Source organism: Diorhabda sublineata, chromosome 10 (assembly GCF_026230105.1).
Source record: "Diorhabda sublineata isolate icDioSubl1.1 chromosome 10, icDioSubl1.1, whole genome shotgun sequence".
Taxonomy (NCBI): Eukaryota; Metazoa; Arthropoda; class Insecta; order Coleoptera; family Chrysomelidae; genus Diorhabda; species Diorhabda sublineata.
The window spans coordinates 10,840,058-10,867,803 of record NC_079483.1 but is presented as its reverse complement, the minus strand read 5'-3'; the positions used below and the strand labels follow the sequence as shown (position 1 = coordinate 10,867,803).

Here is a 27,746-nt window from a genome sequence, read left to right as displayed (position 1 = left end):
AATAAATAACGTATAACCCGTGCGCAAAAATGTTGTAGACCAGTGTAATATTTTATTTTGTTTTATTCATGTTATTTGTTAGCTTATATCAAACAAAACTGCCAAAAATTATTTGTTAATTAAAAAACAAAAAACTCCGTCCTTTAAGGGTAATTATGACCAATCAAAATCGAACTTTCAATTCGATGGGAAATAATAACAAAAAAATTAATTTCTAGTTGTTGTATTCACAATTGTGTCATTTGAAAAAAACTGTTTTTGTAGAAATATTACTTATTGTAAACACTGTATTAAACTTAATCTAATAATTTTTAAAATTATTATGTCATCACATAAAATAGTAGTAGTGCTTAAATAATACATCAACCACAATGTAAATTATGTCAAAGTATATACAAATATCTATAAAATAATGTTTAAGATTTAAATATTAACATCACATATAAATATTTTTTTGCTTCGTTTTTCATTTTTTTAAACAAGTTTTCTTTCTAAACGGTAAATGTAAATAACACCTTTCAAAATGTGCTTGACAAAAAAATATCACAACAAGTTGTTAAAAAAAAACTTGAAATAGAATACAAAAGAATCATCTGATTGGAGAACGTGCAACTACGAACTTCACAACATGGCAACTATGCAACAAAAACTGTATTTTAAAAATCTAATGATTATTTTGTAGTTTTGTAATTAGGGTTATTGGATTGATTTCATATTCTGAAAATATTACAGGAGATATCAATAAAAAAGTAATTAAATTCTATCATAAAATCGTAAATTGGAATTTGTTGAAATGAAAAAAATTGTAGTCGGTGAATTCCATGTAAAATAAAATATACTGAGCCGCCAAAATTAATGCACAATCCTAAAAAACAGAAAAATCACCTTCTAAATCTAATGAACCAAACATATTTTTAAATAGCTTGATTATTTTAAAAACAATCCAATTATATCTTATGATTACTAGCCACTCTTTTATACTTGTTTATAATAGGGCTAATTAGTGGTAATTGACCGTTAGAAAAGGTTATCTACCTGATCCACCACTATCAGTTAGCTATGGAACACAACAACAAAGAATTCTACCTGCAAATGGACACAACAAATGATGAAGCTGCTCAATTGGACTGACGAACAATAGGACTCCGTTCTCTTCTCAGACAAAAGTAAAGTGTGGTAGCGATAGAGAGGAAGACCTGAAGAAAGATTCGCGCAGTCTGTATGAAAGAAAACGTGTCTTCTGGAGGAGGTTTGGGCGGGAATTTCAATGGAAACAAAAACCGAGTTGGTTTTTATTGAAATTGGTGGTGGAGCAGAACGATTAACGGCGAAGCGATATACAGAAGAAATTTTAGGGGATATCAACATCTATGGGAAAAAAGTTCTGGCTAGACATTCTGTAACCAGTCACGAAATCGGACCTCAAAAATGAGATAGCATTGAATAAGATCAAGTAAATAAACTTATTCGATCCATGAAAAAGCGATTGGAAGCTGTTCTTAGGACCAGACGAGGAAACACTAAATATTGATAACCTAATTTTAAATAACTTATTATTTTGACGAATTGTATTTGATAGATTTAATACCATGTACTGTCTCTCCTTGATATGATTACTGCTTAGCATCTTCGAAGCGTATTTAAAATCTGGTTCCTAAATGTATTTCTATTTATGTGAAGGTAGTAAAGCTCCAACCCGAGGATCCATCTTCTTCTTCTATGGTGCTGCTACAGCACACTGCGAGACGTGACCTCGCTTTCTTCCCCAATTGTCTCTGACCCAGAATCGCTCTCTTCCAATTGCATATCTCTAGAAGACTCATTGCGTCTTGTGTCTACCACCTTTTCTTCAATTGGCCTACGCCCTTCAAAAATTGTTTTCTCGGCATTCTTTGTCCATCAATTCGCACTATTTGTTGCGCACTCTGTACTCAAACAAAGTCCGAGATCTACAGTTTCTTGGATTTTTGATATAACTCATTTTATCTTCATTTTCATGGTATTTATGTAATCTGGCATTCATTGACACAAACTCATACGTGATTCTTCTTCTAATCTCTATGTTTTCGTTTCCATCCTTAGTAAGCTGTAGACCCAGACATTTGTTACTCTTTTCAAATTATCATCTCCTATCGTAACGTTTTGAAGCATACTATTCCTACTAGCTAGTGTTGATAATTCTGTTGTACTATGGTGACAATATATTCCTTGGTTGAAATAAAGGTATCTTGTACCGTTTTACTTAATAAAACTTAGACTTTGAATAATTTTATTAAATATTGTAAAAATACGACTCAACACAAAAACGGTGTATCAAAACATAAAAAAAAGATTTGAAAGAGATACCTTCTATTCAATTTTTCTATTTTATAAAAAGATGCATCAATTTTGGGGCGCAATGTTGATAAACTTTTTGTTTTTCGATAAGAAGTAAATGTCAAAACCTAACAAGTATTAAATATTTAAAATATTATAAATATTGATAAGATATTTTCTCAAAATCAATATAAAAGCAATAAAATAAAAATTATAAGCAATCTACAAATTGGAATTTAAGAAAAAGTATTTCTTCATGTACATATGGAACCCAACATATAACGAATAAATTGGGAAAATGTTCCTTGTGTAATTCGAAAAGAGCTGAGCCCAAAATTCACTTGGTTTCTGACAAGCTTTGAAAATAAACACGTAAGTGCACTACTTGATAATAGAAAACAAACAAATCACTATCTACACTATAATCACAACTGATATAACCTATCAAAGCCTAGTGATTATATAGACTCGCCATCTTTAGAAAAAATTGAGTAGCTAACGAATTTAGTTTTTTGCTCAAATTCAATGGTACTAGATGAAGTGTAGAATCATTTCTGAACCACTTCTACGACGTACTTTCAATGCGTCGACAAGAATAACTACTGAAAGCCATGGAACCGCTAATTGTGCTTTTCTTAAATGGTAAACGAAGCATGAAAAGACCTAACCTAAAAAAAGTATGATCTATATGAACATACAAAGAAAGGATTTGATATCTGGTATCTGAAATACTTAATTTAAAAATACCTTGCATTTTGTATTCCAGATACTTTGTATTTTGTACATCTCTGACTATCAAATATGATAAATGGAACCATTTAGTAAAACCTGTCTCAAATCAAAATCATAGATAGTGTACAGGTGAAGTTGGGCTTTGCAATGTCAATACTATGGCACTTTTAATTAATTTAGAAAAAAAACGATATTAGTGTTTTTTATAACCTTTCAGATGCTCTCATTCAATTCAATTTATACAAAAAAATCCAACTTTGATAAGTTAAGAGAAAAAAATCTCAGTCATCAAGTACTTACAGTTAAAATCGTACCTAGTCTTTGTATATAGTAATAGATAACTTAATTTAACCACACTTTCTTTTTCATTTCAACATTATCATTATCGAATATTGAAAAACAAAAAAAAATCTTTTTCCTTTTTTTTCACGTATTTATATTGATAAGTTTAGTTTTTTGGGTTTCGCTAGCATCGTATTTACAAATTTCATAAGAATTGATGCTGGACATTGAAGTGTAGGAATTATTGACGATATGAGGTGCTTCGTTGAATTCATCCAGTTCCTCCAAATCTGCTGAAGAAGGCCCCTTCAGTAGGAAATATTGTTCGGAACGAGTCGGCCATAGCAGATGGGCCATCACGCAATATGCAAAACAGTCTGCTGAATATGTTATACCTAAAAAAAATTATTTTTAAATTAACATATATTGTGAAATATTAAAACAATACTAAGATAGGGAAAACAGAGGAGACAGCAAGGGAAATAAAAAAATATAAAATAGATATTATGGCAATTCAAGAAATAAGATGGGAAATAGAGTTGAATTATATGTAAAAAAGGAATTGGAATTCCTACCTGTAAATGGACGGATAACACTTTTGAGGTTATAAATAAAAGGAAGTAATATATCAATAGTAAACATATATACGCCCATAGGGTCAAAACAAAAAGAAAAGGAAGAATTCTATGAAACGCTCAAAGAATTACCAAAAATTTGATGGGAGATGCTAATGTATAAATAAAGTCACTTGAAGACACCCGACAGAAAAAATAGAAGATCCCTGTTCTCGTACGTTTGCTCCGCCACTGTTTTGAAGAAAGATAAGACAAAAATAGTCTAGCAACACTGACCTAACCTCACTTTTATATTAGGCAATAATAAAAATTTATTGAACACAAAACAAATCGCTACCTCGAGCCGACAAGGTTTTAACTGACCATCTGCTATTTTTGACAAAAACGTTGTTAAATTTTCCAATTCTTTCAGAGTTTATAGCTTTTTACTTAAAATGTTTAGATTTTTTAGAATTTCATCTCTCCACTTCTTCCCTGCTCTCATACTTTCTAGTATAGCGTATACCTTCTAGAATATTCAGACACAATCAAAACAGTCTAGAAAACCTTCAAATTATTCAGTAGCTGCATAATCAAACAGATTCTAGTCACTGATTAGGATAGACAAATACACCAACGGCTCCAGAACCCATTCTTAGTGTAACCAAAAGTGTTGCTATCACTCAACTTGCAAAGTAGGATAATAAGAGGTAAATAGAGACACCTGACATGCCTAGCTAATGCACACATAGATGGGGGTCTTTTGTCTTTCTTATCAAACAGCTGCTCCTCTTAAATAGGCGCGAAATTCGACTAGAGACTGAACTTTTAACCAGTCAGGGTTATTTAAGACGCCATCTCCACACTTTAGGCGTCACGGAAGACCCAGAGTTTCACTGGTGCACGGAATAGGAAAAAACTGCAGATTGCATCATCTGTGACTACCCAGTATTCACACAGGCGTCATTCAAACACTTGGGCAAGCTCTATAGCTTACCTAATGACGCTAAAGATTCGAGGTAAGGCAACTAATCTGCTTTTTATAGGTCATTTATCTTTGGTAATGTCAAGTGGGGCTTATCAGAAGCCCTATGTGCTTAACGGTTCTTAACCGCCCACTATTCAACTATAAACTATGAATCATATAGATAAAAGTTTAAGTTACTGGAAGTAAGAAGAAGAACAACCTATCTAGTCTCATTACAATACTATTTTTAATTGTTTGAATAAAACCAATATTCCGCATTTATGCTTTTATCAAAATACGTCACTTTATCAACCATATTTATATATAAACTGGATGCGAACGAACAATAAATCAATTTCAATTAGTTTTTCTCATTTTTTTATATGATTATATATATAATTTATGATCGAAATTAAAAAGAGATAAAATTTTCACATTTACTTCAAATAAATCCACTGAAGTATAGTTTTTAACCTAGCCCAGTGTGGCCATAACTGAAAGATTTCCTTAAATACTTTTTATAACTGAAGGATCAAAGGATCAAATCAAAATTGTATATTTAGCAAATATTTAAGTACTGTTTACACTAACACTACACACTCACAATTACATTGTTTAAAGCGCGTTTCGATAACCAAGTTTTCTTCTTCAAAGACTGAAGATGAACTAAAACCTATTGACTTGTTTTATACTAAATTGTTCAACCAATAAACCTTCTGTCGCGAAAAATAATTATTAATCTTTATTCAAAACGTTTATTTCTCTTTTGTTTTGTCAACTTTAGGTTTTAAGTCGACCACAGTTGTAAGCATACTTGATTCTTTTCCCTTTGCACTGCAGTTAAAATTCATAGGCTCAAACACCATGCGGGAAGATTTTGAAAACGGCACACTTTTGTAGTACATCAACTTTGATATTATTAAAAAATCTTTAAAATCTGATTCTTTTATCTGAAAGATTCGAGTATTGTCTACCATCTGAAGGTAAGTATGTCCAGGCATAAAATACTTCATAGTAAGTGAGTTTCCTTAGTGACTTCCTTAAGGAAGTCCGTAATTGAGTTTCTGTTTTGAAGCACATATAAATCCGACCTTATAGTCAAGTTAGATAAATCTTCCTACTGCACTTGCAATAACGTTGCCCTCCCTTCCACTCATGGTTTCTATCCACAGAGCACAATAGACCTGGTTTGTAACACTGTAACAGCTGTCATAGAATACTTAGCAGTTTTGACTTCTCTGCGCAATGAGTTTTTGGTAAGTATATAAGCATTTTACTCATTAGTTAGATCTACAGATAATGTACTAGTTTTCTCTGTTACTGTACTCTGTACTGTTATTATATGACATAGAGGAATAGAAGCTGGTAAAGAAATATAAACTGAGTTATAGTGAATAAAAACACAAATTTTTGCAAAAATTCAGAAACCAAGATAACAAAATGTGATTAAGGGTTACCTTGTTTATGTATAAAAATTTCTCCCAAATCGTTTTGTCTTTCTAATGCAAAACACCGGTATATGCGGTGTTAAGTATAGGTATCAAAATGTGTTATTACAGAATTTAAATATCGATAATTTCCTAATAGTAACATTAAAGAAAACACAATGTTGTGCAGTTCCCTATGCTTCGAAAAAAGGCTTTTCTGAAAGACAAAACTTCCTCAAATCCTTTCAAAATATTCACTTATCTGAGATATACATTTCTAACCTGAAAATTATGTTTCAAAGCCTTTACACAAACAGGAAAATTTGACATGTCCTTTCAGGGACTTCACACAAGCACCTTCGGCAACAGAAGCCCTAATTAAGTAATTTTATGCCATAAAATACTAGTTTTAATGTTGGTTAATAGATTCAGAAATGTAAAAAAAATATTTCAATAAAATACTCACCTAATAATAATTTGAATCTCCATAAGGCGGACACATGTAAAGCTATAAGTGCCAATATCGGTAAATATATGAACCAAACTAAACTAGATGCACCGAAGTGGAGCAAAAAATTCAATTTTTGAGTGTTATGTTCGTATAACATAGTAGTACGAAGTTCATATAAAAACCAAATCATTATCAACGATCTAAATACGATTATCAACCATCCAGGCCATGTTTGATATTCATCTATATCTTCTATTATATCCACTTCAGTCTGAAATAATATTTATAATACTACGACAAAAAATAGTTAAATATTTAAGAATTTTACAAGAAATTATAATTTGATTAAAAGATTCTTCAAATTTTTTTCTTCTGTACCTTTTTAAAACCTCAACGGTTCCGGAGAAATAATCATTTACTTCTAAATATAAATACTAAAAAAATAATATATATTCATTGTATACTCACTAAATTCCAAACGTATAGAAGAATGTGTACTATACCATAGCACAACCATATAGCAAAAACAAGAGGTTTCCATGTCAATTCTAAACGAGTTACAGCCCACCCCTTAGCTAAAAGAAGCAGTAGAAGCATAAATGTAGTCTGAAATAAAGTTAGTATCACAGAAAGAACTGTAAAGTGTAAACACAGTGTAATCTAAAAATAAACTCTAAAATAATACCCCATCTATTAAATAGTGGCAGATTTGTTTTCGTTCAAATTCATCACAATTATATTTTAATAAAAGCAATTTTTGTAAAAACATAGTGGAACTTGAGAATAATTACAAATTGTTAAAAAGTTATTGTATGCAATTTAAATGTAATAAACAAAATACTTTTATTGGATAACAAAAAGTTTGATTATTTTTAGATCACATTAAAAAATTTTTGTTTCAATATATATTTCAAATATTAACAGGTATAGTATTATAATCAGGAACAATTTTTAAGAAAAAGATTACTCACCCTGGATAAAATATCAAATATATCTCCAGCCAAAGCTAATTTAGGATACCCTTCTCCATCTAAAGCATACCTCAATGTGTGTACCAAAATGAGACAAAGTGCTATGAAATCCAATAATAAACTTGCTGTGAAGAGTCTAGTTACTGGATGTTTCTGGGTTTTAACTGCGTGACATTGAAGTGGTACCAATACCATGTAACACAACCAAAATACAAAGTAAAGTTCTAGAGTGTTTTGTCTGTCGAAAGAAAATTGGTATGTTAGTGAACTATATGACGAACTGTTAGGATTGCCATTTACAAGCCAGATATCATACTCTATTTCGTAATCAGTGTAGGTTTTGTATTCGTGCCATTCGCAGGTTGTTGTATCATGGTAGCAAGCTACTATTGAAAGGTACCAAAATCTAAAATTAAAATTATATTTGTACTTGGAAACAACTAGCGTTGATTCATTATAAAAATTGTAACTAAGTTTATTTTTGTAATTTCACCAAAAATTACTTTACGATCATTATATTAGTAAATTTAAAGTTTGAACAGTTTCATGAATAAAACTTCATTCAAACGCTTATATTTGGATGCAGTCCTAATTTATTTGTTCTAAAAAATTCATGCATGTTTTGTAAAATTAAAAATTGACAGTATAAAATTTTTAAAGTAAAATCAATGAATAGAAGATATATCTGTAGAGTTAAAGAACAAATTCATAGAAAATAGCAGTTGTGAAAGTCCGATTACTATTAAAGAGTGAAAGGCTTCACAAAAAAATTAGATGAACCTATTGATTCTACTGAAAGTAGATTTAGAATTGATTTTTTATTACACTGGTTGATGCAGTTATACAAGACATTAACACAAGATTTACTGCACTCACTGAATATTTCAACAATTTTGGATTTCTGTAAGACATGAATAACTTAAAATCTTTGCCAAATATTGATGTTTTGATTTGAAGCAATGTAATGATTTAGATCTAGTATTCAAGATGGAGATGGAGCTTCATGAAGAACTACAACTTTTAGTGCCTATTTTACCAAACTCCATCAAAGACACCAGTCAGATGATTTAATAAATAGTTACAAATGAACTGGAAGATATATATCCTAATGTTTACATTGCTATCAGAATTATGTTGACTACACCTGTAAGTACAACTTCCACAGAAAGAAGTTTTTATATGAAGCAGGACTGACTTAGTCGAAGCAGATTTAGCAGCAAAAATTAATTACAAATTTTTATTAGAGGACTTTAGTAAATAAAAAGCCGAATAACATTACTTTTATTAGAAATTACATTAATTACAAAATTACATTTATTGGTAGATCTTGAGAACAAAAGAAGTCTATATTAGTCCATGCTATGCCACTGTATATAAGACAGTGAACCAACAGCATGTTATGGCATTCTGGTGTGTGAAAATACTTATTTCATTAAAAGAAATGCATTAAAAACAAAAACATAGTATAAAAATCTTCTAAATAACATACCAGAAAATCCCCAATGTTAACGAATTATCCCTATTTTTTTGGTCTTTAATCTAAGGAGAATTAATATAATAATAATTCTTTACATCTAATACATATTTGATTATACTTCCAATTCATCTATATCCACAAGAATTTTTTCACAATCATGTTTCTGTTTATTTTTTTATATTTTTGTAGGTTTTTGAATGAATTTTTGACCAGATATATGGTTTCCTAATGAGATGCTATTTTTTTCTTAATACCATATGTTTTCATTTTCAAGTTGTTTAGTATTCAAATTAATTGTACATGTACAGAATTTAAAACGTGGATTTATCTTGGAATCAAAATACTATGGTGAAAAAGAGAAAGTGATTTGGAAATTACAATTATATAAACACAAAAAAGCATGAAAGTTTCACTAATTTATGTAATAAGCAAAAGATAGGAACTATATTCTAACACATAATATATTTTTATCAGTAAAGCCATATCACCAGAATGTTTGATAATATTTGCAACACAAGTTTTTTCTATATAGAGGAAAACTCATATTTATTTAAACACATGAAAGCTAAACTTACTAATAATAGTAGAAAAATGGGTAATCAAAAATGAAAACACAAGAATAAAATTACTCTAAATATTACCTATTATTACTCAATTAACTTTTATGGTCCCATGTTGTTTATTAAATTTTAAATACAATAATCATATTTTATATTTAAATTAATAACTGATAATGTAATTGAATACTAATAATAATTTAGAAAATTGTTCAAAAATAATATACTATTTTCAGAATTTTTCAAAAATATTTATGTACTAGTAAAACAAAATATTTTGACATTGTTAGGATTCATGTACAGTTGCAGTATAGTTTTATTGAATTATTAAATATTTGTAAGAGATTGAAACATATTTATTGTACTTACGATGGTTGTTTGAAATCTTGAATCACATATGTGAACTGATAATTTTTAACAACATTCCATGAGTTGTCCTCATCTTCACACAATTTATTTTTCGGGCAAGGAATTCTTCGCAAATAATCTTTTCCATCTATACTGCACTTACTATCGTATGCTCTGGTTTTAAGTGTACTAAACATTCTTTTGCAAGCCTCATTTTTATCCAATATTACTCTGTTCTTATAATAATCCAGAAAATAGGGCCTATCCAACACAGCAAATGTTATAGGAACTGAAAATTGTTGTTTGGATGTAATATTTCCAAATATATATCCATGAGTAACTTCTGCTTGATGTTGATCAGTCTTTTGGAAACCAAATTTTATTAGAAATTTAAAAAAATCACTAGATTTAAATGTCCCTTTTAAATGTGTACATTCCCCTTCTTCACTAAACATAAAAATCAACAGAACAAACAGCGAAAATATGTGTTTTCTATACATTTTTTTTTGAAAATATATAATTTTGACATGGTACCTCCACCACAGTGCCAAATGTTATGGTTGTCTAATTTTAAGTGGACATATGTTATATTATTCTTCTTTTTAACAACTCAAATGTCAGTAATTCATCTATTGTTTTAAAATTTACGGTTTATTCGTACATATTAAATATTTAATAATATACATGTTGTGAATGATTTGAACAATGAATGTAATTACAGGCCGACTTTAATAATTAAGACTGGTTACAAGGTCTAGGTGAATGAAGACTTTGTTAAAAGAAGATTTTTGACATAACAAAGCTAGAAACGTCAAAGCTGTTGAAAGAAAAATCAAAAAGTAAATTGGTTCCGTAATTTAGTTTAAAGTTTATGAGAGACAATTATCTAATTTTAATTGCTAGGACTTTCCCCTGACGGTGTTCCACTCGTGAACGATGACTGAAAGATAGTACCATATTCATTATAGTGATCATTATTGTTTTCTTTGAGGTATGGCAAACTCCAACAATAAAACCAACAATTGGTTGTCACGCCTACGGCAGTTGAGTATACGAAGAAGATCTACAGATAATATTCATAATAGTATTTCCGATGGGCATGTTGCGTATAGGAGAGGTACTACATCTTATAGTGCAGATAATATGGCACATCCTAATAGTAACAGTGTTCGAAGAAGTATTATCAAGATGCACATAAGGGTTAAAAACGCATTTAAAAATAGAGGATCTAGTAGCAACACTAATAGAAATAGCGTTCTGGCTCCCACCAATTCCAACTCATCAAATTCGAACAGTAGAGTAAGTATTTAGATAGATTATCATTTAAAATTTAATGCTGTAAAGAAATGAGTAAATTTGATGTAACTGTCTGATTTAGGCAACCGCTTATTTCTGGAATAAATATATCTGATAGATAAACTATTCAATGGTAAACACTGTACTCCTTTTTAGGTGACACTAGCAACTACAGTGCTTCCTAAAGAAAATATATATTTACTAGAACCAGTAAGGAGAGATAGTTCTATTCCTCAGTACGACGATTCACCTTTATGCTTACCAGTGCAGGTAAAGTCACACACAATTTTTTTTCCAAATGTATATATTATTTAGAACTTAAGACTAAATATTTTGATAAATACAGAAAAAGAAAACCAGATGAAGACTGAAATAGATGTTTTAGTAATATGTGCAAAACAATTTGACACAAAAAGTATCATAGTACTACACCAAAAAATAACATGGAAAAAGATAAAGCAGAGAAGAAATAAGCAAAAAGCAAGGTGAAAAAGAAATTTAAAAAACTGGAAAAAGTTATGGAGAGAATGAAATAACACAGGAAAATATAATATGGATGAATAAAGAAGAAAAGAATGGCTGGGAAATAAATAAAGAAGAAAGAAAAACATGAGGGATTCCAAAACAGTGGGAACATGCACTCAAACTCAAAAAAGAGGATTGGGAGAATTACAGATTGATATGTTTGGCTCAAAGTCGATTTAGAAGATAAAAAAAAGAAATCCAGTAAGAAGAATAATTAGATCTACATACATTGATGTGAGCTTGACTATTAACACAATAAATATTGAGGGAATGTGAAAAAGCTTTGGAAAAATCAGAATACCAACAACACTAATAATAAAAATTAACAAACATAACAGAAAGATGCCAGATACAGATATGTGGAAAAAGATTGGATGAATTTATAAACAAAAAATAAATGAAAAAAGGAGACAGTCTAAGTCCATTTTTTAGATATGAAAAAGAATTAAAAGCAAAATGTAGCTGTACAAAAATGAAGATTGAATAATAAACAAGAGATACAAAGATAGTCAAAACAGTGGATATATTTGGCTCCAACTCCATTAAATTCATATATAAATCAAATAAACTTAAGGAAATATTTGCAGAATAGGTTAGAAGGCAACCAGATTTTTAACCAGACAATCAAGCAATAAAATTATACTTAGAAGACAATAACGGAACTAAAATCTGGGAAGGAAAATAATTAGATCTACATACATAGATCTGAGCATGACTTTTGGCATTATATATAAAAAGAGAATGTGGAAAAGTTTAGGAGAAGTCAAAATACCAACAGCACAAATAATAATAGTAATAAAACATAAACCAAGAAGAGATAAGTTTGACCAAATAAAGAAAATAAGAGGTAACAAAGGGAAAGCAATGGAGGAAATGAAATATATATCAGGTGCAGAAAAGCTTGAAAAAAAATAGGTAACACCTTAGACGGCATAAGGATAAAAGGTTTCAAATCAAATTGTGCAAATAAAACATTTTGTTTAAGGAACTTCATATTTGAGATTTTAGTCTAATAAGTGCTTCTAAACTTCTGCCATTTTTTTATCAATTCATAATTTAACAGAAAAATTATATCAATATAAATGGATAAATATTTTTATCTACGAAAAGTAATACATAGCATTAGAATGCCTCTCTAATATTATATCATTTTATGCAGTATTTATTTCATGAACTTGTAGCATTTTTTTCCAAAATTTATATAATATAGGCATTGATAGAAGATAACCAAAGCACAACTGCTCCTGTGATACCACCTAGAAGACGAAATTTTCCACAATTATTATCAGAAGTACAAAATGGTAGGATACCAAAATATGAAATAGCAAATCTTTCAAATTTCTACTGGTATTGGGGACCAATATCCAGATCTCAGGCTGAGGAAAGACTTAAAGAGTCACCAGATGGTGCTTTTCTTGTTCGTGATTCCACTTCTGATAGGTATGTAAATTAAGATTGTTATTAATATCAATACCAATCAGTATGTTATGTTTCCCATCAAATGTTTTTTCTATTTTGTCAATGATTTTTTAAGTGCTTAGCCCATTGGGCATTTGCCAGGCCCACATCACTAATCAGGAGGCCTATGTGCACAAAGGTTCTTGACTGCCCGTTTTTACGAGTGTATATCTGAATTTTTGTTTCAATTTTGTTACACAAATATTCATAATCAGTTTTTGAAATTAAAAACCCTATATATGAAGGTACTTTGACTGAATTATTAAGTATTAAAAATTTGTACAGTAGAGTCAAGTTCCAGTACTGATTTTTCACCCACTTTATTTGTAAATATCATATTTTGAATTACAAAAAAAAATTGTTTATATATTTTATTCATTATTCTTTTCATGTTTAATCAAAGTATATTTTAGGTATTTATTCACAATGAGTTTTCGGAACATTGGAAAGATCCTCCATTCACGGATAGACTACAGCAACTCAGGCTACAGTTTATTTGATCAAGTAGGTTATAACAGTATCGTAGAACTTGTAGAAGATGCAATATCGAAATCAAAACACGGCGTCTATTGCTACACGAAAACAAAAGATGAAATTCACCCGAATTTTCCCGTTAGACTGACATTACCCGTATCTAGGTACGACAAGGTACCGTCGTTAAAGTACCTAGCTCGTTTCGTTATCAGACAGTACGTCATTATTAACGATATGGACCAATTACCGTTGCCTGTATCGTTAGTGAAATATTTACAAGAAGACGGACCTTATTTTTAGTTTTTTTTTTTATAATCGAATAATATATGGAGATGCTGAGTACTTATTTTAATTCTCATTCTTAAGTTTTCAAATTTTATGGAATCTATATCAAATTATATGAACGAACCTTTTGTTAGTCTTTTGAAAGAGTTTCCAAATTTGATTTGGGTTAACTTTTCCTCGTTTTTCTATACCACATTATTAGAAATCAAAATTTTCTTTTTGACTATTTCAATCAATAACACTAGTAGTTATATGAGGCGCCTCGAATCAAAACCCGCCAAGTCCATCTCAAGAAATTTTTGGAAAAGTGGAAAAACTGTCACAAACAGACCAATCATAAGAAGTTATTGATTTTTTTAGCAAAAAATTATAAATCGTCTATGATGTAGATCCCCAAAATGGTTTCATAAATAATTAGAAAAATTTAAAATCAATATCTGGACTTTTCGGATTTTGATACTAAGATTGGGATTTTACGGGATTTGAAAGAAAAATAAACTTAGGCTGCAAAGGGATTGAGCTATAAAAGCTGTACTAATTGTAATTTAATATTTTATTAAAAATAAACAAAGTCTTTATTGTTATACTAGATCACACAATATCTGTATCAATTTCCTCATCAACAATAATGTTTTCATTTTCTTCATTGTTGAGATCTTCGCCTTCATTGTTAAGACCTTCGGCTTCTTGGTTTTCCCAATCGGGATATAATTTTAATGTCTCGTGTTTTCTCCACCCTTGTCCAAAGTGTTTTGTTAGCAGTTTCGCAACATCCTGTATTTTAGCAGCCTTAAGGCTAACCCCCTTGTTTATGGCTTTTGGGTTTATGTGAGACATATTAAACTCTTGGTTTTGTGACAGATTTCGCTTGACAAGTTTCAGTTCTATAAAAGATTTCACCCTAGACCAGAATGTTATTTTTCTTCTTGTTCTTTTTTAGCATATTTCTTTTTGATTAATTGAACTTGAAGTGCCACAAGTTCGGTTTTTTTGAACTTTTTTAGAATTCAAATTTTCAGACTTTAACCGGGATAGTGACTCTTAACATGTTTCCCCAGAACTTCTTTATACTCTTCTGTCTTAAGAATAGTGTTGTTCTTCAATTTGCTACAAAATAACAGTTGTACTGAATTCAGTATAGAAAAATCTATAAGAAATAATATCAAACTCACGTTCAAAAAATATGAACTTGACGGTTTTTGATTCTAGGCTCCTCATATACTAGTTCGATATATTATGTAGCTTTAGGCACTGGTTAACTTATATTCTTGCTGTAGTATCTAAAATTCACAAGGAGTTGGTGATTTAATGTTTTCAACTGACCAACGTCAATGCAGATTGTTTCATGGCATTGTTTTTGACTAGAACTCAACCAACAAAGTTTATTTCAAAAGACAAACAAAATTAATAGGAATTAATACTGTAAAGTAATTTTTCATTTCTTAAAATAACAAGAAAAGAATTTAAAATCAGAAATCAAATGATTTATACCATTTTTAGGTATATTTTTTTAAAAGACAAAACTTTTATACATTTTCGAACAAAATTTATATATTTTTCAGTCAAAAAAGTGATGATTTGACAATTTGAAAAAAACTGACTTCTTTTTACTTAATTATTTTTAGAAATGAAGAAAACTTCATGTAATCAATCATCGTTTTATTTTAATAAATGTTATTGTAAATATTTTCTTCTATATACATATACAGGGTTTTTTAAAAGTCTTGTATAACATCATTATGGTTACTTTATTTCTATTAGTTAGTCCTTATATTTTGTTTACATTTCCACGCTATCTTGGACGTACTCTCAGTAGCCTTCAAGGCTGTTTGGCTAACCTGAGAAAATGTAAATGTGCTGCTGATTCTAGTTAAATTTTGTACAATACTAGTGGAGTGGTAAGACTCCGCTTTACGGACAGCCCTTCACTTTATTCCGTTTAGTTCTGCCCTATTTTCAAATAGGAATTTTCATGTCCTGTTCTTCTAAAGCCCTTTTGATGCATTGAGGTGAAATGTTGTCAGGGAAGGCTACTTAGATACGTTTTGCTGTCAACTAGGCAATGTAGTAAGGCATATGAAACAAATTCGCTCTCTAAAAGAAAATCTTCGGTGTATGAAAATTTTGAATCATTTGAAAGTATGTTTATACGGCTTACTCAAGGTAAGAATCTTTTTTTTTCATTGTCTCTTTTACGAAACCCTGTATATACTTTTATACATAATATGGTGCCTTGACAATTCGTGATCATTATTATAAATATGTAGCACATATTTTGTTACTAGAGTAAATCATAAATACCAAATATTTTACACTTTTGACGCTTTGTTTTGCATTAACCGAAGCCGAAATTTTAAATTCGATTTTTTTGTATAAAAAATAAACTTTCTTTTGTTAATACATTTTTATTACTAATTAAGAAATTGGATTAAAAGATTTTAATATATGGATAAATTTCGTATTTAAAAATTCCACTCTCAAAGAACATATCTATATATTTATATCCTTAATAATGTTCTGCTGTTTGGTTCTTCAACTTTATTACCATAATGTCCGAGTTAGCAGTTTGCACAATAAATAATTAACTGGCGATCCATTAGATACTGGTAGAAGTTATTTACCGACCAATAAATAGTTAAAGTTTCTTTACGAATAACCGAATATTTCACCTCAAGCTTATTAAAAACTCTAGAGGCGAAACTAGTTGGTTCTCCTTGACAATAATGAGGCATCACGTGTCAACTTCAAAGTATCAGGATCATAATGTACTAGACTAACATCAGAACACATGGTTTTTTAGATTTAACTAAAGCACTCGCTCAAATAGCCCAAGTTACATTATTTCTTAATAATGTAATGATTCACCATAATAACTCAAAATATCAACATTAAGTCTTACTTATGAGGTCTAGGACATTCCATAATTACCTTGATTTTATATCATGCTTATATAGTCTTACTTCTGAAGTCTAGGACATTCTATAATTGCCTTGACTTTATCCGGATTCTCGCGCAAGCCCTCCTTATTAATAATAAAATACTTATTTTAAATTTAAACATTTTTATAGATTTAGCTTCAAACCGGAAGACCTCACTCTCCTTAATACTAGGTCTAGATTTTCTAAATTCTGTTTTTTATCGTTATCACAATATTTTCATTGAGAACCTACTCTACAATCTTTTGAGATATGCTATAAGTTGGGTTGGTACCATTTGACAACCGATTTAATTATTAAATACTCCTAGGGCGTGTTCCGACATAATTTTGTTTGTCTCTTCAGAAAGCTGATTTTTAAAATTTTCAGTGAAACATTCACCACTTTCGAAAGCTGCAAGTAAATGCTCTATTCTAGGCAAAGGATGCTCAACATTTAACAAATATATATATATATATATATATATATATATATATATATATATATATATATATATAATAATAATAATCAGCATATATTCCGAGCTTACATGTCTTCTGGACAACGGAAATTAAAGGAGTGTTCCAGTCTGAATAATCATCTAACTCTTCATTAATGACTTGTTAATGATAAATGTTGAAGCTTGCAAAAAATAGGCTTTGTCTCCTGATTTATTTTCAAATCAACCCTATAATGTCCCCACTCATCTTTGAATAAGTTCTTATGTATATATTCTTTCTTCAGGATTCGAGATATCTGCTATTGAATTTAAAAGCTCTTTACGACATTGAAATACTTCAGCATTTATATTCACGTCTTCGGTATAGGTCACTGAAAGTTTATTGAGAACTGGAACAAGATCCCACGAGTTGTTTTTTTCTTTTGTGAAGTGTTGTTTAGCATGAAATAGTATCAGATGATTAGTCCAATATGTTTTTAGTAGATTTTCATAACTATACTGTCCAATGCCTATTATCTGTTTTCTGCACTATCATACAGTTTCATCAGTTTCATTTTTTCCAAGGAAGGCTAAAAAACTACAATTTTCTTGAATTATAATTGTAATAAATAAAAAGTTCTCAAAATAAAACTCAATTTTTAATTATTGCAATAATACTAAAAATCACATCCATTTTGGTAAAGAGAGGAAATAAAAATATATTAACTGGTTTTTCCTAAATTATTTCTCTATCTAGTCCAGTTGAGTCCTAGTATATTGCGAGCCTAAAAAATTAAATATTTCACAATATATAACAAAACAAACACATTTTGTATAAATATTACATAAAGTTTGGTTTCAGTTATCTTTATTTTGGACAAACATGGAAAATCCTCGAATTTGTCATTTTTCTTTTAATCGAGGTGTTTTATAAACATAGCAAAATACCCCCTTCCCTTGACAGCTACCTCCTCAAATTTTTGAAAAAACATTGGATACTTCATCTGAAAGGGTTTGAAAAGCCTAAATCAAAAATGTATAATTTTTAAATTTTGAATTTTGACTTTCACATTTTCCCGGTTGAAATTTTATGAATTTACTACACTTTTATGAGGATGAATGTTTATTTCAGAAACTACAAGTATAATACACCAACCAAGTTATTTATTTTTAATTTAACTAATTAATTCGTTTTCTTTTTTTTAGTAAATCTAGTGATTTTTTGTCTTTTTGTGCTGCGCCATATCTTGAATAGGCATTCTTCATAGAGAAAATCATAGATTTTGAAATATTTACATTTTTCAATCCACAATACCCCCTACCCTTAACATCTACCTCCTCATAGTTTTTAATAGCAACGGAGGGTGCGATACTCAAAAATTGAAAAATAAATTGCTGTCTTTTTCATCCGAAATTTAAAAATTATACATTTTTGAGTTTTATTTTTCAAATCCTTTCCAACGAAGTATCACCCTTGCTAGTTAAAACATCTGAAGGGATAGTTGTCAAGGATAGCTGGTGAAAGGGGTGACAATTTTTTAATATGTTTATAATAAACCTCGGTTAAAATAAAAATTGAAGGATTCGAGGATTTTTCATCTTCGTCTAAAATAACGGAGATTCCTAGCGGGGTAAGACAAAACTTAATATCCACATCTTATATTCCATACTTTCACTTTATATTATAAATAAATTGAAAATATAATTAAAATCATAACCATGCAGTAGCCATTGTATTCAACAGACTTGGTCTTCTATGACTTTTTTTAAAACTTAAATCTTGTTTTATCAAGATTGACGAGCTAAATAAAGTAGATAAGACGCTTTAAGGATTAGAAAAAGGTACAAAAATAAATATTTACGATTTTTTTTGACATTATTCCAACAAATTGTAAATATTTTGTCAAACTTACCGTAATAAAAACTGATTGAACAGTATCTTTTGCCATTTGCGTACCGCTTTCCGATTTAATTAGCAAATCGTGTAATTGTACAGCTTCATGTAATCTTTTATTGAGAAATATCCAGGTATCTTGAAATTTCTCGGATTTATCTTGAATCATATACAATTCGGTAGCTTTATACACACCAGCTATTCCTATTCTTCTCAAATACCAATTATACTGAAACAAAAAATACACTTGAACAGTGGCGGAGATTAGGGAAGGACAGGGGGGCAGTCGTCGTCCCCCTTTCTGGGAAAACTATAAGGTTTAGTAGCGGATATGAAAGTTTACGAGCTGTCCAACAACACTTAGTAGATATACAGCACACTTGTAATGGATAGACATAAAATTTCCCTGGGGACTTTTCAGTAGGAACGGAAAAAAACGTAATACAATTATGTAATATTAGATACAGTTTGTTAAATCTGACAACAGTGTTAACCGTTACTCATTGTTAACACTTATAAAGGTGTCAGGACATGTTGTAGCAAGTCGCGGCTGATGGCTCTCTTAGCTCAGTTACTGTTATGAAATTGTAGGAACTAAAAAGGCTTTTAAATGCAATCATTGAAATTTGTTACATACAGTAAAAGAATAGAACTGTACCAAGAATTTGGTTTTACCAGTTACTACCTGTTGGGGTTCGCACTTGTTTTGCTCACAACCTATGTCTGCTTGTAAAGAAAATCGTCAAACTTTGGCTGAGATGAAGAGGCTAGTCATGTAATGGGTCTCTATTGGATGACGAAGTTTTTTGGGTGCGTGTAAAAAGTACCACAGCTCTTTTCGAACCAGTAGTCAACTAGATTTCAAAGTTAGAAAGTAACAAAGACACAATACATTTGGTCCTGTCAAGATATAAAAAAAGAAGAAAAGTGGACAGTGATAAAAAACATGGTGGCTTGTACTTGATAATGAAAGTACTAATAAATAAAACTAGTTAATAAATATAGTTTTAATAAGACATATAAAAACAAAGAAACATTACTGAGAAAACTAGTGGAGATGCTCATGGATTTTGATCACATGTATAATCAAGTATAATTTTGTATTGAAAAAACTAACATCAAAGTACATACATAATCATGATAAACGGTTTAAGAAAAGAAAAAGAGTGCCAAAAGTTTTTGACTGAAGCATTTGATTTTTGTAAAAGACACTGATTTGAGGGGCCGACAGATCAAAGCAAAAGTAAACCTTCTTTTAAAATGTTCGTCCTGAATATGATTCACTTCAAGCCTATTTTTTTTAAAACGTTTCACTATTCTCTGTTAGATACACCGAGTGAGAACATTATATCACGATTTGAAAAAAAACTTAACTGGTTCTACTCTGTAACATAGAATTGCTGTTGACGGTTTCGACAAATAACTCAGTTTGTAAATACCGCATCAAAGAAACATGTTTTGTAGAGGATTCCGCGTTTGGTATGGAAAATGACACTTTAGCCTCTGAAATTGATGTAGATTCAAAAATGGAGCACCATTTAGAGCTTCAAGTCTGAAAATGTTCACAATCATAATATATTCCCTAATTTATTCAAGCTTCTGCAACTGTTTGTGACTATCCCTGCATCCACTAAAACGGCAGAACGATTTTCCAGTGTTTCGAAACGCACAAGAAAAAATATTTAAGAAATTTTATGCCCCAACAATATTTAAATACACTAGCCATTGAAAATAATGTGATTAAAAACAACTTAGAGGAATGCATGGAAATTGAAGTCAGGCGGAAATTAAGACATTTAGAATTGTTTTAAAGCAATTACACTTTAGAGAAAACGTGTATCATGTACAATTGATTACTGCCTACTGTCTATTTTTTCTTATTTATACGTCCTTCGTTTGTATGTAACAGTTATATTCTTTCGATGACTTATTTAAACAACCTATCACAATTACAATTATTCAATTTTCCTCGTATCTTCTAGTAAAACTCTGTAGATGCAAAAATCAAACTATAACTTGAAACAATCTCTTACAAAGTCATTTTCGGTTTTATATTTTACCTTGCCCCCCACTTCTAACGTCCAATCGCCACCACTGCCCTTAAAAATTAAAATACTGCGTCACTGTTTCAATAAACGTTACTCCAACAAATAAGAACAACATAAAAATTGTTTAGACTTTGAACAAATTAGAATTGACATATTTGTAATACAAATAATAATTGCAATACTTACATCTACTGATCTGTCACCTGCATAATAACATATATCGTCTACCATAGTTAACAATGTTGCTAAACTATTAGGTACGTTAGGGGGTAAAGACATAATAGCTATAGCCTGAGGCCATTTTCCAATATAGGGACCAATCATCCTTAAACGTTGCTGGATAGCTCTCTCAGCAAACTCCGCAGGAGGAATGGGCTTATCCTGAGTTTCATTTTGATACTAAAAACGCACCAATTAACATGTCAATAATTAAAAAAATTATATTAATATATTGCTAGTCTTACCCTTTTTAAAAATTCAACTAACTTAGAATTAGAACTAGTTTGTAGATAATGAATTAAATCTCCACCACCCTTCGTAAACATTCCGTGTATGACACCAGGGTAACCAATACTTTGTGCTCCTTTACTGATACATTCCTTAGACCAACCATATTCTGGTACAAATGGTAATGAGGCCTCTAAAATTTTCTCCCTTATACCTTCTTCGTAACAACCATCACTTTGTTGATCTGAAGATGTCGTAGATGAAAATAAACGAGTTGAGGACCATACTCTACTAACATCTATAAAAAATAAATATAATCTGCATTAGAACGATGTTACAAAAAACCAGTGGATGCAAAAGGTATTTGGATCTCAGTAAGACGATGCTAAATCTCCTCACGTGGCACTGTCGCACTGTTTTATCGGGGAGAACTCTAAGAGTTTAGATATAGTAGAAACTAACACATATATTAGAGTTCTTAGAACTGTGGAGATCTGAAAAGGGCACAATCAACCCCAAAATTGTAATGAGATTAATTTGAATCTTATATTTGTTGAGCTTCCTGATATCAAAACATATTCTTATCAGAGGATATCATTTTTAGATGTTAAAAAACTGGACAGATGAAGAATTTTAACTCTACTCCGACTATGAGGATTAAGAATGCTGTTTCATTTGTAGTCTATTTATATAAAGTTTACTTGATAATACAAAATTGTATTTTTGTAAGGCAAATTTTGAACCAAAAAGAGTCTGTGACATTTTTTTTTGGAATAATACATTATTTAGCAGAAATTATCGAAAAGTATTAAAAACTTTACTGTATGTTCCATCAGGTAAAAATACTATAAAAAATGATTGCACAGATTTTACAATAATCAACTAATTTTGACTTCTAACTTACCCCTTCATATGATTATTTAAAAAAAAAATCAGTTGGTTTAAATCATGTGATTTAAATCCCAACTCTGTTAAAAATTCATTTGATAAATCCACTTTCGTGTGATTTTGCAAACAAATTCATAAAAGGCAATACTTCTTTTAAAATAAACCACGGACCAGCCATACAATCTTTCAAGGATATAGAATAGTTGAGCTATCCTTAGATATATACCATTGAGTATAGATTCAAATGCATTGATTTGTTATAATTCAAAAGTACTAGGCAGCTTTTTTGATGAAAGCTCATTGACGGTTTCACTTTCAAAAACTATCATCGTGATACAACCAACTCACACAAAATCTGGACAAATTATTTATCTGAACCTTTCCCTATGAATCACTCATATCTATTGGGAAAAACTGCATGAACATTCGTTTAGGTTTTCTTGAATTCATCTAGTATTTTCAAAACATTTTTCCTACACCATATCCCATAGGTATCTGTTTGTATTTTTATCCACAGCATATTTTACTGAGAAGAAAATATTCATCTCAATTTCTAATTTATATTCGGTACATAATGTAAAATCTAAATCAACTGTGTAAATGTTACTACACATAATTCAGTATTATATAATCTCATTTTTAAGAGCGTACTGGTTAATAAAAAATGGTCCCAATTTAAAAACAATTAAAATCAAATTAAAAATTGTGGAAGTCTTTATTATCAAAAGTGTTAATGATTATAAAGTAATTTCATACCAATACAAAATAATCAAGAAACTTTTCTTTCAACCTCAATACATTCCTTAAGTCTACACAGAAGGCTATCTAATATATCAAAAACAGTTAAAGATGAGTTTAGAACCTGCATTTTCTCTTCTTCACTTAATTTAGATAAACTCTTGCCTTTTACTATAACATTCACATCAGAGTCAATATTTGGTTTATTGGAATTATTCAGACGTAGTTCCTCAATTTTCAGTTTGTAATGAGCTCTAGATAGATCTATACCTTTTCTTAAATGCTGGAAATATGATTCTTCGAGAATAGGAAAGAAATCCCAAATTTTTGTTTCATTTGAGGAATCTCTTATCGATAAATATCTCAAAAGGTTTAAAGTAGCTATAATTTCATCTGATAATTCAATTAAGTCACTCTCCTCTTTTTTGTCCAGAAAACAAAATTTTTTTAGTAAAGTGAATAGTTTGTTACCTTTTACATAGCAAGACATTTCATTTAAGTGTTTTTTAGTGGAAAATTCTCTATACACTAGATCTTTATACAAAGTAATTGTATAACCTCTTAAACTTGAATGAGTTATATCTGATATCAAATTATTAACTAACAAGTAAAACCCTTTGTTTTCAAATGATAATAAATACGTTTTATATACCTCTACACCTGATTTTCTTAAAGACACAACTTCATTATAAATAATAATGTTGAATAAAGCTTTAAAAAATTTTTTGTGATCTTCAGAATCTAACAAAAGGTAAGAGAGTTTTCTATAACGAATATGCTGCAATAATTTCATTGCTAATTTAAGACCTTTCTCAATAACAATCTGGTGATTAGTATTTAAAAGAATAGTAACTAGATGCAAACTATTTTGACAAAAATATATGGCTTCATAAACTTTGGGTATCTCATTGATACATATTTCTTCAACAAATACTTGATAGTATAAAGAAGCTAGACCTAAATCACATAATTTATAAACACAATCAGTATTGTCATCTTTAGTTTGTAATAATGCTACAGGATCTCGACATATTTCAAAAACTTGGGTAACTAAAATTTCTGAGGAAATCCTTGCTCTGTTTTTAATAGCATTGAAAATTTCTATATCTAAATAAACCAAAGGTCTTCCTAATAATGTTATCAAAAATTCAAGTTTAATTTTTTTCTCTTCACTATTTTTATCTTCTACTGGAAACATATCTTTTAACAGTTGATAGAATTGTACAAGATTTATATACAATTTGTTGATATTACGAGTTTCTTCTGAATTGTCCAGTAATAATTTCTCTTTTCCTTCTAAGTTTTCACTTTCAGGCACTGGATACTTTTTCAAATAATTATGTACAGCATTAAATCCCCAAGCGATAGATATTAATTTTTTGTTTGGAATCCTCATTAAAATTTTTCTTAATGGATCCAACATCATAACAAATTTAATATCATTGTCACTCTCTTCCACTTCTTCAATGAATTGGAGTAAAGCTTCTTCAGGATTCGAGATGTCTGCTATTGAATTTAAAAGCTCTTTACAACACTGAAATACTTCGGCATTAATATTCCCATCTTCAGTATAAGTCACTGAATGTTTACTGAGAACGGGAACAAGATCCCACGAGTTGTTTTTTACTTTGGTTGTATGTTCTTTAGCATGAAATAGTGAAATTGCTTCTAACGTACGACCAGATTTCAGTAGTTCTTCTACACTTTTCACAAAATCACTATCACTTTCTCCGGACATGATTAGTTCAATATGCTTCACCACTTAATAATAGCGAATTCCAGAGTCTGTAAAGAGATTTTTTGTTTCGAAAACTACGAATCCTGTGTTGTGTAAGGAAAAAAATTATAAAATACCCCTATTTTTAAAATGATTGAAATAAAATGATGAACTTACTTTTTACATTAAATCTTCTAGAAATAGAAACAACCACAAAAGACATCTTCTATACGAAGTATAAACCAATTTTTGTCATCTGATATTTAACTACCACATTCGTTTTCAAGTATTTTATTTTGGTTGAAATTATGAACTTGAAATTGTCAATTATTCAGTCATCCAACACCTACACTGCGTAAAAAATCGAGAAGTTCTCCTTCCTCTTTTCTCTAACTGCCAATGAAGAACATGTATACATTTTGAATGATATGTAACCCAACAACTGATTGGTTATTTTGAAACACAACGTCATATTTAGAAAAATAAAGTTAGCGCTATCATAGTCACTACTACTTAAAGTTGTGTATAATGGTACAATCGAACGGTTAATTATGTAAAGAATAAATAATAACTTTTAAATATATTACTACCTTTTCTATTCTCATTTAATAACTTTATTACAGGTTTTTTAATATAATTAGTATCACAATTCTTTTCGATTCTATACTATGTCCTACAGTATCTTTCTGTTTCTTCTTCCTAATGTGTAAATAAATTAATCTATGTTTTTAAATCATCTTGATTTTAGTCTCTTATATATAATATAAAATTAGTTTTTTTATAATTTTTGAAAGATAAAAATGGTGACGTCCATGTTCCTGTATTTTTGAAATATGGCCTATCAAATTAAAAAATTTATTTCATTCAGACCATTTGGTTGGTATATATAAATCATTAATAGTACATTACAAAGTTAATCAGATTCTACATTACGTGCAGTGCATATTGGAGAAGATAGTGAATAGCAAGTTAAAAAATTTTCAATTCCAGTATATACTTCAAATAATACCTCATTATTTTTTACGTAACTTAACCCATATATAAATTTTACACTTCACATGCTGAAGTTTATTGTTGAATTTCATTTGTCGGAATTCTGAAGCATTATTTTTTAATTATGTCATTTTTTGAACTTTTTACGTCTTACACGTTTTAATTTGGTTTTCAAGATGGATCTTCTCGACTTTAAGTCTTATTTGATACAAATTCAGTATAAAATAACAGGTAAAAAATTGTCATTATGATCTGTTTTGGTCATTATCAATTTATGTCAAATGGTATTTCGATTAAGACGAAACAATTTTTATCTGTTATTTTGAACTGATTTTCTATCAAAAATATAATATAAATATAAAATCAAGAGGATTCATCACGAAAATAAATTATAAATGTCGATTTAAAAAATAAATACAGAACTCATACTTCAAATACGTATGTTTGTAGTTGTATACACTTCCATTTAGCCAACTGTAATAGTCTGATGCAAAATTTACTAAGATATTGCAGTTTGTACCAATCAAAAGAAGGCGTAGGTGACATAGGGCTCACCAAAACACAAAAACCTACTAACATCCTGAAGTTTGGAAATGACAGTGACAGTAATTTTAGAGAAAAAACTGAGGTGTTTTCAATTAAAATGTTAATAATATCAAATAATTAGATGTGTATGTGTTTTGTTTGTATAAATTATGTCTACCAGGTCACAGCTTACTAAAGATTTAAATGGTGAGTGAAGATTTTCTTTGACAAATTAATTGAATTTGTGCATTGTAATTTGCAAAGGGGAGTGTCAGAATGACAAAAATTTAGCAAATTATTATTATACTGTTTATCTTATCTAAATGTAATAAAATTCTGAATATAAATGATCTATGATAGTCTTTGAATTCATTATATACATATGACTCATACAGATAATCTGATTTTGAAGCCTCGATTTATAAGGCACAAATTATTCCAAGAATTAATTAGTAAACAAAATTGGTATCTCCAACTTGATAATATTGACCTAATGACCTCTTGTTTAATATTTCGTAATCCGAAACCTTGAACAGGGCTTAAAAATTCAAACAGCAAGTAAATAACAATTACACAAATAAATATATACTATTATTTTAAAATTCTATGCATACTATTTTTTATTTCAATTCCTGTTACTGTGTTCATAGAATATTATCAATTATTGATAAATACATCGTTTCAAATATCCTGTTGAATATTTATAACCACATATAAATAAAAACATATTCCAATGCTAGTAGAATTATTTTGTTAGTGTTAATTATAATTCACATGCTCAATTAAGCAAAATTTTGTATTTACAGAAAGTATTAAATCTTCAGTTGGAAATAAGGTGAAAATTCTTTTCAAAAATGTGGTTAGACTGGAAACCAAAGGTGATAAGACTGAAAACAGAGTTTTGGTAAGTCATTTTGTATTTTTATAACTTATTCCTTTATGTAATATAATCAATAGTTAACTATTTTTGAACTATCCTCTTAAATTTAGTGATAATTTGTTTTTATGTTGGCACTATTGAA

General features: G+C 29.6%; 5 protein-coding genes across 8 annotated transcripts in view; 2 read left to right on the top strand and 3 right to left on the bottom strand.

The window, feature by feature from the left end:
• Positions 1-207: 207 nt before the first annotated feature.
• On the bottom strand, positions 208-10,689 carry LOC130449677 (transmembrane protein 145). Its single transcript, XM_056787632.1, has 5 exons — positions 10,104-10,689; positions 7,701-8,106; positions 7,198-7,335; positions 6,745-7,000; positions 208-3,725 (listed from the first exon to the last, which is right to left on the bottom strand). Exons 1-5 carry the CDS (start codon positions 10,580-10,582, stop codon positions 3,475-3,477), a joined length of 1,530 nt encoding a protein of 509 aa, XP_056643610.1. The 5' UTR covers positions 10,583-10,689; the 3' UTR covers positions 208-3,474.
• A 166-nt stretch (positions 10,690-10,855) lies between these two features.
• Positions 10,856-17,371, top strand: LOC130449675 (suppressor of cytokine signaling 7). The gene is made up of 4 exons (XM_056787629.1): positions 10,856-11,381; positions 11,535-11,648; positions 13,114-13,343; positions 13,775-17,371. Exons 1-4 carry the CDS (start codon positions 11,076-11,078, stop codon positions 14,133-14,135), a joined length of 1,011 nt encoding a protein of 336 aa, XP_056643607.1. The 5' UTR covers positions 10,856-11,075; the 3' UTR covers positions 14,136-17,371.
• Positions 17,372-18,120: 749 nt separating this feature from the next.
• Positions 18,121-25,654, bottom strand: LOC130449676 (ubiquinone biosynthesis protein COQ9, mitochondrial). Of its 2 annotated transcripts, XM_056787631.1 has the most exons (5): positions 25,384-25,654; positions 21,881-22,161; positions 21,603-21,815; positions 19,388-19,597; positions 18,121-18,259 (listed from the first exon to the last, which is right to left on the bottom strand). In XM_056787631.1, the coding sequence occupies exons 1-5, from the start codon at positions 25,427-25,429 to the stop codon at positions 18,224-18,226; spliced, it is 786 nt and encodes a 261-aa protein (XP_056643609.1). In that variant the 5' UTR covers positions 25,430-25,654; the 3' UTR covers positions 18,121-18,223. The 2 variants fall into 2 exon arrangements, with proteins under 2 accessions (XP_056643609.1, XP_056643608.1); XM_056787630.1 differs by having other exon boundaries at positions 18,121-19,597; positions 25,384-25,605.
• On the bottom strand, positions 23,448-25,268 carry LOC130449673 (glomulin). Its single transcript, XM_056787628.1, has one exon. It carries the CDS (start codon positions 25,225-25,227, stop codon positions 23,521-23,523), a length of 1,707 nt encoding a protein of 568 aa, XP_056643606.1. The 5' UTR covers positions 25,228-25,268; the 3' UTR covers positions 23,448-23,520.
• A 1,031-nt stretch (positions 25,655-26,685) lies between the features above and the next one.
• LOC130449670 (F-actin-uncapping protein LRRC16A) overlaps positions 26,686-27,746 on the top strand; it is a 33,058-nt gene continuing 31,997 nt past the window's right edge. For 2 of the 3 annotated variants that reach the window (XM_056787624.1, XM_056787625.1), the window contains exons 1-2: positions 26,743-26,931; positions 27,531-27,628. In XM_056787624.1, coding sequence (XP_056643602.1) covers positions 26,895-26,931; positions 27,531-27,628 — 135 coding nt within the window. In that variant the 5' untranslated portion in view covers positions 26,743-26,894. Of the gene's footprint in view, positions 26,932-27,530; positions 27,629-27,746 lie in introns of all 3 variants that reach the window. The other variant, XM_056787623.1, reaches the window with a different exon arrangement.

Coding starts and splice junctions, on each gene's coding strand:
- LOC130449676 (XM_056787630.1), bottom strand. CDS start 25,429: ATGTCTTTTGTGGTTGTTTCTATTTCTAGAAGATTTAATGTAAAAA. Junction 21,816..21,880: donor TAGTTGAATTTTTAAAAAGG/GTAAGACTAGCA, acceptor GTGCGTTTTTAG/TATCAAAATGAAACTCAGGA. Junction 19,598..21,602: donor CAGGTGACAGATCAGTAGAT/GTAAGTATTGCA, acceptor TTTTTGTTTCAG/TATAATTGGTATTTGAGAAG.
- LOC130449675 (XM_056787629.1), top strand. CDS start 11,076: ATGGCAAACTCCAACAATAAAACCAACAATTGGTTGTCACGCCTACGG. Junction 11,382..11,534: donor CATCAAATTCGAACAGTAGA/GTAAGTATTTAG, acceptor ACTCCTTTTTAG/GTGACACTAGCAACTACAGT. Junction 11,649..13,113: donor CTTTATGCTTACCAGTGCAG/GTAAAGTCACAC, acceptor TATATAATATAG/GCATTGATAGAAGATAACCA.
- LOC130449673 (XM_056787628.1), bottom strand. CDS start 25,227: ATGTCCGGAGAAAGTGATAGTGATTTTGTGAAAAGTGTAGAAGAACTA.
- LOC130449677 (XM_056787632.1), bottom strand. CDS start 10,582: ATGTATAGAAAACACATATTTTCGCTGTTTGTTCTGTTGATTTTTATG. Junction 8,107..10,103: donor CAAGATTTCAAACAACCATC/GTAAGTACAATA, acceptor TTTTAATTTTAG/ATTTTGGTACCTTTCAATAG. Junction 3,726..6,744: donor GAGATTCAAATTATTATTAG/GTGAGTATTTTA, acceptor AATTTTTTTTAG/GTATAACATATTCAGCAGAC.